Below are 9,870 nucleotides of genomic sequence, written 5' to 3' on the forward strand. Positions count from 1 at the left end.
GAGGTCATCCTGAGTCCCATCAATTTATGCTGAAGAAAAAGAGCATCATTATGAAATATGTCTGTTTTGTTCCTGAACAAATGTGTGTCACACTGATCTGATTTCACAGACTCATCCTTGGATGTACATTGCGAGACGCTGTGATCCTGTTAGCTCTCGTGTAACAGAGGTGGTTGTCGGAAATGCTTTGCGATATAAATATGAACACTTTCTTTATCATATACACTAATAAGGAGTTTGCAGCAGCAGAAGAAAAAAAAAGCTCTCTCTAGAAATTGCCTCTTATTGATTTAAACATAAAACGTCCCACTGCTCAAGCCTCCATCTTATTAAACCTCACATGTTAGAATGAGTTATTTATCGCTGTGGCTTCAGGGCAGGTCCGTGTGCGGTGTTGTTACTGTGAGTGCAGCCGAGTCCCTGACAGAGGAGCTGTGTGTTCCCTGCTCAGACACAAGCAGTGGGAATGGTGGCCGACTGTTGCCTGGATTGTGTTTTCCTGCGACACTGGTGACCATTCAGCCTGAACTCAACCCTCTCACTGTCTCTACCGACACTTCACAGTGGTTCCCTTGTGCAGATCAGTTCATGAGGACTTTAAGAGGATTTTATTGTTTTTATATATGTCGTGCTGTGCTGCACCTCGTCATTATAAACCACCTATAACCGTACCTTCTGACATGGAGAGCCACTGCTTCATCTGGGAGGATTTGCTTTACCATGCTGTTTTATGGGAATATCACTATAGTCTTGTGAATAACCCATAAAAACAGAGGATTCCTCCTCTCAGAAGAGACGTCATGCCGAGAAGATGCATAGACACCTTTGTAAATTTACTATTCTATAAACTTTTTGTGCCGTATATTCTGATTCTAAAAGGAAAAATATCTTTGCCGCCTGTTAATGAAATGAATAATTCTATGATTAAAGCTGCTTAATCATTATAATACGAAAGGTTTTGCTTATACTGGTGAATCATCAGTGAATTATTACCCAACTCTGCAGTTCTTGGTAATTGTCAGTATCTCTCAGCTCATTGTTTTTGTTTTTGTCATCCACCTTGTTGCCAGCAACAACAGGCAGCTGATTTCAAACAGTTCTGATAAAGCCCATGTTTTCCATACACGCAGCACAGTTAGCAACTATAGCCTCTGAATGAAGCAGTTTAGCTGCTAAAAAAACAAATATTTTCTTAATCCAGAGCTTAAAAGAGAGTGAATGACTAGAAACACTTTTTTGTGAATATAGATTTTTTTTATTTACATGTCATGCCGATGGATTTAAACCAGTTGTTTAACAAAACGTACACATTTCTCCAGATAACTGGCTAATTTATGTTTTAATATGTAAACCGCTAACTCAGTCTTTGTGCATCATCCATATTTTAAAAAATCTTTTTATCTTTGTAAAACGCAGTTCATAATAAGAGGGACAGTAGAAATTAACATCAGGCTAATGTTGCTCTCTGTTGCTGAATGTGTAAATTGGCAGTTACCTAAGATATAATCTAGTTTTTGCAGCCTGTTGCAATAAAATGTGTGACGGCTGGTTTAGCCAAATACTTATATCGACATTAAAGGAACAACCTGATGCTTAATATTAAATAAATGCTTTTAAATGTATGTAGAATACAGTTTTGAATTTGGACTGAAGATTGAGCTCTAAGTGTCAGTTTATGACTTTCTCTCGTTCAAAGGTCAGATTTCACTTTGGTACAACATTAGTGACCGTGGTGTGTGTTACTGTCACTTATAGGCCAGTTGGCCAACTTTTTATGACATGGAGGAATGCATGATTACATCATTTCCTTGTTTGACTCTTCTGAGTTTACTGTGTCGAGCGGGGACGTCTCAGACAGGACGTGACTGTACATAAAGGTGTGAAGGATGTTATTGGTTTGATCAGTTGGTAATCCCTGTGGGGTGCACTCAGCAGGAAATGACTAATACGTGTGTGTTTTCGTGATATCGTTCTGCGGTCGCACACACGTGATCAGACACGACACAAAAACACTAAAGTTGAGGTTCAAAGTTGAGATTTTCACACAGGCCAGTAGGTGGAGGTAAACACTCAGGAATAATTCACCCATCGAGCGGCAGCTCAGTGCAAAACACCAACTTCTGTGTTCAGTGTTTTATGAGGACACGCACACAGGGTCCAAAGTACAACTTTGTATGTAAAGCAAGATTTTATGCATTAGCTCTTTAACAATTTAATTTAGACTCAAATATGATTTAAAAATACAAAAAAATTGCAAAGTAGTATTAGTACAACTGTGACATACACACAGAGTTGTGTTTAATGTCACTGACTTACATTTATTTCCTAACCTTAAAAATGTCTTCACCTTAAACATGTCCCCACAACATGAGCAACACACCCTTTGATCGAAAACACACACACACACACACACACACACACACACACACACACACACACACACACACACACACACACACACACACACACACACACACACACACACACACAACACACACACACACACACACACACACACACACACACACACGTTTGTACCGCTATTTTAGTGAGGACACTCATTGGCATAATGCATTCCCTAACCATCCAAATTAAATGCTTAACACTAACCCTTAACCTAACCTAAACCTAACTCTAACCCGACCCTAAAACCCCCAAACAGTCCATCAGAGGGTCACAAAGTGAGGACCGGCCAAAATGTCCTCACTTTCCTTAAAATGTCCTCACTTTCCTTAAAATGTCCTCACTCCGTAGGTTGTCAACTCAAACTGGTCCTCACAAAGATAGCTGTACAAGAGCACACACACACAGACACACACACAGACAGCCACAGAGAGGAAGCTAATAGATGAACTACTTGTAGACAGTTTGTTCAGATATGTGCAAGAAAGTTTGCTGACACCACATATTGCTAAATGTATGTGTGTGTGTGTGTGTGTGTGTGTGTGTGTGTGTGTGTGTCTATATCCCTCACACAACATTCAAGAACAAATTGTTCTCTAATCGAATCTTTAATTTACTGCACTTCAATTTTTTTTATCTTAACTCCAAACCTTAACAGTTTGAACTCATTAATCCTGTCGGTCTGAGTCAGTCCCAACATGACCCGTCCACAGCAGCCTACACATCTGCTGTGATTGGGACAGGAAACACTCCTTTCTCCTTCCATGACCCAGCCGCTGCTTCCTGCCTGCAGCGTTTCCCCTCTTCTGACTGGCATCGTCGGCCTATGTCGGGTCGTTTCCCAGAAAGCTACTGTAACTGACCCACACCTCAAGTCTGAGGTAAGACGGAGAGAATACAGACGTGGACACCGAGGGACGCTTTGAGGAAGTAACTTTACACAGAGGTAGACGTGGAGCGGTTTCACCTTTGCGAAATTGTGGACATCCCGTCTGCAAGAGGACAGAAAAGATGTGAAGGTCTCGTCTGTCTCCTCAGTGCCGTGTCTCTTCTCTCGAGCAGGAGATCAGTGCAGCGCAGCGTCCTGTCAGGCGGGGGGTCTCCTCTGTACCTTTGTTCCCTGGATGAGGTGGAAGAAGGAAGGAAGGAAGGAAAAGAGGTGTATTTTTACTCCAAGTTTGAGAAAGTGAACAGTAGCACTAGTTATTTCCCTTGACTTCATCTAGTTGCACACCAGAGATTGGGACACAGCATGGACTGCCTGGCCGCCCGTTACCGGAGGTGCCGCCTGAGACACGCTGCCTCTGGTAGGTGATTCTTACAGGCTGGACAACACAATGAGGATAAACACTGTTAGTTGAATATATCTGTGTTAGGTGGAAAGCTTGAGTTTCATTTCTGTTTTCCTTTTATTAAAAATTATAAAGACACTGGACTGACAATGAAACGACGGCGTAAATACTGGTTTTGGGGCCGGAAAGGTAAAAACTCAAAGACGTGTCTGCTCTGCTGTTATGGTAAGATTTGGAGACTCCAAACTTCTATTTTGAGTTGAATTTTGACATCAACTGTGATTCTTCTTTCATTAACATTAAAACTTTATCCTGACTCGTTCCATCCCTGCTGCTGCGTTGTCCTTGTTTGACCGGCATTCTGCTAAATCCATTATATTTCTACCATGTGAGCAGGATCCATTTTCTAATGTCATCATCTGGCTGCTCTCCCACGTTCCCCTATTTATTTTTCACTCTGCTGATGTTGAGCCGATGTTCCCTCCGACCGTGTGGTTTTGTGAAAGAGCTGCAGAGGACTAGGGTGAATCATCTTTTAAGTGTTCCTCCTCTTTGCAGTGTGCATTTGTAAACCTTCCGCCAAGGAGGTTATGTTTCCACCCCGGTTGGTTGGTTGGTTTGTTTGTTTGTTTGTGAGCAAGATAACGCAAAAACTACTGGACGGATCAGCACGAAACTTGGTGGACGGATGTGGTTCTCATCATTGAAGAACCAATTAAATGTTGTTGCAAATCCAGATCCAGGAAAAAACAGATTTTCTGATATCTATGAGTGTGTGTAATTTGTGGGGCCTTGTTGGATGTGTGAGCTCTACTGAGTGTCCCTCTAGTTTATTAGAGGTTTCGTTAGTAGTCGATTGTTAACCAGAACGAAAGGTTTACATAGAGTGTGTGTGTTGATTCACTGAGCCGCAGCTCTGACCTCCATGTGGACCGGCCTGCTGCTGTGGAGCTATTTACAGCAGAGTGTGAGGGGACATTTAAATCCACCCTGATGGAAAAAAGACAGTTTTGTTCTAAGAGCCCTGGGAACCAGTTCCCCCTCTTAAGACCCTCGTCCAACCACTCTGGCCTTTTGGCAACGTCCCCAGTCCTGTTACCCAACTGCCTCCGAGTTGTGTGTCTCCATAGGAAGCGTAGTGGGCAAGTGTGTGTGTGTGTGGTTACTCCGCAACCCCTCAACCATGCACCTTTCTTAGGGTGTAGGGTGTAGTGTGTGTGTGTGTGTGTGTGTGTGTGTGTGTGTGTGTGTGTGTGTGTGTGTGTGTGTGTGTGTGTGTGTGTGTGTGTGTTGTGGTGAGCAGGGGTGAATCACCCTGATTTAACAGCAGAGGGGGAGGAAACAGTGCGAGGCTTTCTGCTTTCATTCTCACTGGCAGGAAGGAAAAGGCTGGGAACAGCAGTGAGTCCGAATCCTTTCACCGAGCTCATTGTTTCAACGTGGGAGAGGGTGACACAAGCAGCAGTAACACAACATGCTGGCAACAGTGTGTGCACTCTGTGTATTTGTACTGGAGCCTTGCATAGGGAAGCAAAGAGTTTGTGAGAAGTTTGACAGTGAGAAGTTTGACAGTGTTCCGTGGTCCTAACGACAACAGATGAAACAGTTTAGATTTTATGGGGGAACTGTTCCTTTAAGAAAGCTTACAGTGAATATTGAGGGTTAATAACTTCGGTAATTAATAGACAGCAATAACAAGGTGATATTGACAAACAGAATATAGTTATGTAGTATTACTGATAATTGTTTAATATTGCCTTATTGTAGAAATATATTGGTCAGTCATCAGCATACACTATATGTCACATTATCAATAACAAGTAATTGCCACCAGGGAGCGCTGATAAGGTTATTTTTCAAATGCAAAGATTTTTTTTTTTGTATGGCCTCATCAAATATTTGATATTGGATTAAGTAACTCCTGTATTGCATATAAATTACTATCAGTAGTGTTTTTATGTCACACATTGTATATTTTAAGGTGAATAATTAAGCTGAATACTGTTACACCTGCAATGATCTGGCTCCAGGAGAAATCAACTTAATTAGATTCAAGGTTTCCCATCCACTGTTTTGTTTGGGAATAGTTTGGAAAGTTTTCTAACAACAGAAGATGACATACAATATAAAATCAACCCGTACACAGACATCTTTCATTGAAAGGAACAACCAAACAAAGGTCAAACTAAGAACCAATTCTAGATCTACTAAAGTAAAACCTTTTACTTAAATATCAACTCAGTTACCCAGAGTATGAATCGAACACGTTCACTCACAAAACATCGAACAAGGCAAACTCACATTTTCTTGTCCACAGTCCAAACATTTGAAGCTTGAGGCCTCAGGTGTTTTTCTTTTTCCTGACAGAGTTCTGCAGGTGAGCTGACTTCCTGTATAGGTTCTGTGGGGGCGGAGCCACAGGGAGCAGTGGACGCGGGCTGCGTTCAGCTCCGACAATCTGCAGCAAAACAGTTTATTTAAATGTAAACGGTTTTGCTTTGAACACTGTCGAGATGCAAGCTTTGCGTTCTTGTGGATGAAATCTCAGAGGTAGTTGACGTGGGTTTAAATACATGTTTAATACTTCAAAATATGTTTTTGCAGTCTGGATATCTGGAATATCTGCCTCCAACATCTTCAAACACCAAAACAGCAGCTGCTGCATAGAGAACTTGAGAATCCATTGTGTGGACTTCCTTTTTAATAAGGTGGGGTTTATATACACATCACTGCTGATTGGGCGACACCCACCAAACTGATGAAAACAGACAAATGCAGAAAACACAGTCATGCTCCCAAGAGGATAAACCCCTTCACATTTTGGATTTACCATTAACTTTCTTTATGTGTTGCCAAAGATCCCAGGACGTACAGAACCTGTGACCTTTCTTGATGAGCTGGTTGTTGAAAAAATCGTCAGACAGTGTTGTTTTTATTATAAATAAACGATATTATTGTCCTTTTTTTTAAAACTGCACTGCACTTGTCCATTTGAATACGCAGGAATTTGAGAGGATTTTTTCATTTCTCCTCTCGCACCACTCTCAGAACATGGTTTTTCATTATTACCCCCATTTGTAGTCGGCCTGTGCACACATCTGCTTCACTCTCCATTTTTATTACCTCCGCCGAGGTGGTTAAGTTTCATCTGCATTTGCTTTGTCTGTCTGTTAGTTTGCAGGATTATAAAAACTGGAAGAATAACCACAAAACCTGGTGGAAGGATGTGAACCCATTACACTTTGCAGATCCAAGAGTTTTTCTTGAACATTATGAGATTTTCATTGATAAAGAATAATTCATTGATCTTGATGAAAAATATCCGACATGTTTAGGAAGCTGATGTTTAGGATTTTGGGCAATTTGCTGCAGATCCAAATAAAAATCTGGATCTAGTGGTTTCACAAGGCGACTGTTGGGCCTTGGTGGAGTTATGAGTTCTAGTGAAAACCATTCTAGTTGCATCATGTAATCAACACCGTGGCCTTGAGAGGCTCGACTGGTTGCTCTTGGCGTGGTTACCTATTAATTTCCCCTGGTACTTCCTCGTGTGTTCCCTATGTCGCTAATGAATCTCAAGCTTCAGATTTATGGAGCGTTAACAGCACAGTGTGTTCTAAGTAGATAAGACTGTCTGTGGAGGCAAACCGAAAGTCGGGTAGACAGATGGAGATGCTGATGCTGAGCTAAATTTAACTCTGCTGTTTATTTTCACTTTTGTTGCTGTGGTTATCAGCCTCTTCTGCAGTGTCAGTGCTTCCTGGAAGACAGCATTTTTCATGTTTTTTATCTTCACCTGTTTTTCTCTGGGGCTATTTATGTTATTGCTCACTCTCTCTCTCTCCCTATAGAGTGACAGGAGGTGTGTGCTCACTCACACAGACACACACACACACCCTGAGACGTGTATTCACCACAGAGATTCACTTGAGATATCCGATCATGCAGTTTATTTTTATTTTCTAACACGTAAACAGGGAAAACTTCTCCTGTGGGTGCATCTATACACAAGGAAATATTTACTAACTCTATGTAGAGTCAACATGGATAGCTCCAGGATTATGACACTTCAAACACCAGCAGTGATGGAACTACTGAGGCTCAGGAGGTAGAGTGGGTCGTCCTCTTACAAGAAAGTCGGTGGTTCGATCCCCGGCTCCTCCAGTCTGCATCCATCATTTGCCCCAGTGCTGAAAAAGTGCTGGATATAGATGAATGAATCAATGTGAATGGGTGATTGTGACTTTGAGTTGTCAATCAGGCAAGAAAAGCCCTATACATAAATGCAGGCCATTGATGTTTCCATCTATAACATGCAATTCTGACTGTGACCAATTGGGGGCTTTGCCAATCAGAACAGTGGTGCTGTACTTAGTCATATAGGAAACGCACTGCTGTTACTAATGACATAACAATGGCTGTTTCTGTTGGTGTGTTCCAGTAAGTCATGACAGCCACAGTGAGTCAGCACCAACAACACAGAGACCCAGAAACTGAAGCAGCTAAATGGAATCCAGCCCTCCTCAAAGTTATTTACCTCCGTGTCACAGTGGAATAATGATGTGGAGGAAATATGAACTTCCCACGTTGCTCATCAGTCAGAATCAGCTCAGTCTGCTGTGATGTGATTGAGCCGTGAGAGCGTTAAATCATGTCGAAGGGAAAGTGGTCGATCCTGTTAGCCCGGGACGTGATCTGCAAAGCCTGCAGAATAGTGATTCAAGCAGACAGAGTGGAAAGGTGGGTACGTTCTGCCAAGGTTGGAAATCAAAGTACATACAGTACTTTTACACAGTGTGCACGGTATTGAAAATAAAAACAAAGATAATTTCACCAAGAATCAATACAACATGTCAAATAATCCAGTTAATCCGTTTATTCTTCACTTTGTAAACCTTCTTATTTTAACGACATAAAAAAAAGTACCTGAACTTGATTCCTGTGTGTTTGGTGCACACTCACACACGCTGCTACTGATGCACTCAGACGTGAAGATACTGCAGTATTATCGCCCTCAGCGATCCCTTTTAACCCCTGTACTGTTAATTCAGAGTGGATTAACGTGGGATTTATTCCCCGTGTTTACTCTGAGGAATGCTGAGAAAGATACGGTGGATAATGAATCTTTTTGTGCTGAGATGCTTTTCAAACGCTCGCACTAAACTAATTGTTTAATCAATTCGGTGTCTACGTAAATGTGATTGTCGGGCCGGGTTATTATCCGGCTCTCGCAGCGCCACTCGGGATGAAACTCTGCACACTCAGCATCGATTTTAGGAGGTTGTTGGGTTTTTTTCAGGGGCAGACTGACGGCAGGGATGGTGTGGTGGTGTGTGTGTGTGTGTGTGTGTGTGTGTGTGTGTGTGTGTGTGTGTGTGTGTGTGTGTGTGTGTGTGTGTACCAGGCTGATTTTGGGAACCAATCCAACGTGTGTTGTTGCGGTGAAGCAGGGGCAGATGTCGACCCGGTGCCTGCCATGCCCCCACGACAGATGTGCTTTGTTGTGGTATAGCGGCAGAAAATGTGCTTGTGTACCTTGTCTGCTGTTTCTTTGCAGCTTTTGTTCTTGTGTGCGTTTGCGTCTGTAAACGTGTGCGTCTGCAGACAATACCCATCACTCATCATTGACCTTCATAATGTGGGTGGTGCACCGGGAGGAGGAGGGAGTCAATGAAAACAGCGAGGGCTGAATTGCAGTTTGTGCATGCCACGTGTGTGTGTGAATGTGTGCATGTTTGTGTGTGTGTGTGTGGTCAAACATGCACGTATGCACACATTCTAAGTGATGTGGGTTTAATTAATGATGTGTGTGTGTGGGAGGCCGACAGTTCTATGCATATAGAGATGTGGTGGGTAATGCCACACACACACACACACACACACACACACACACACACACACACACACACACACACACACACACACACACACACACACACACCTCCTCTCCTCTCAGGCCAAAGAAGAGAAGAATGAAGGAGGTGGAGATGGTGGAGAGAGAGGTGGATTAGAGCAACGGAGGGATGAGTGGTCGGTGGACGTGATAGAGAGACAGGGGAGACGGTGAGGGAGACACCAGCTGTGGCAGCAAGGAGGTGGGAAAAGTGTGAGGTGCATGGGCAGTGTGTGTGTGTGTGTGTGTGTGTGTGTGTGTGTGTGTGTGTGTGTGTGTGTG

General features: G+C 42.7%; 1 protein-coding gene across 1 annotated transcript in view; it reads left to right on the top strand.

Annotated features, from left to right (window-relative positions):
• Positions 1 to 3,523: 3,523 nt before the first annotated feature.
• LOC118109219 (FYVE, RhoGEF and PH domain-containing protein 4) overlaps positions 3,524 to 9,870 on the top strand; it is a 43,824-nt gene continuing 37,477 nt past the window's right edge. The window contains 2 exon segments of the mRNA XM_035156142.2: positions 3,524 to 3,710; positions 3,831 to 3,920. Coding sequence (XP_035012033.2) covers positions 3,656 to 3,710; positions 3,831 to 3,920 — 145 coding nt within the window. The 5' untranslated portion in view covers positions 3,524 to 3,655.

The sequence above is a fragment of the Hippoglossus stenolepis genome, chromosome 5 (assembly GCF_022539355.2).
Source record: "Hippoglossus stenolepis isolate QCI-W04-F060 chromosome 5, HSTE1.2, whole genome shotgun sequence".
Lineage (NCBI taxonomy): Eukaryota > Metazoa > Chordata > Actinopteri > Pleuronectiformes > Pleuronectidae > Hippoglossus > Hippoglossus stenolepis.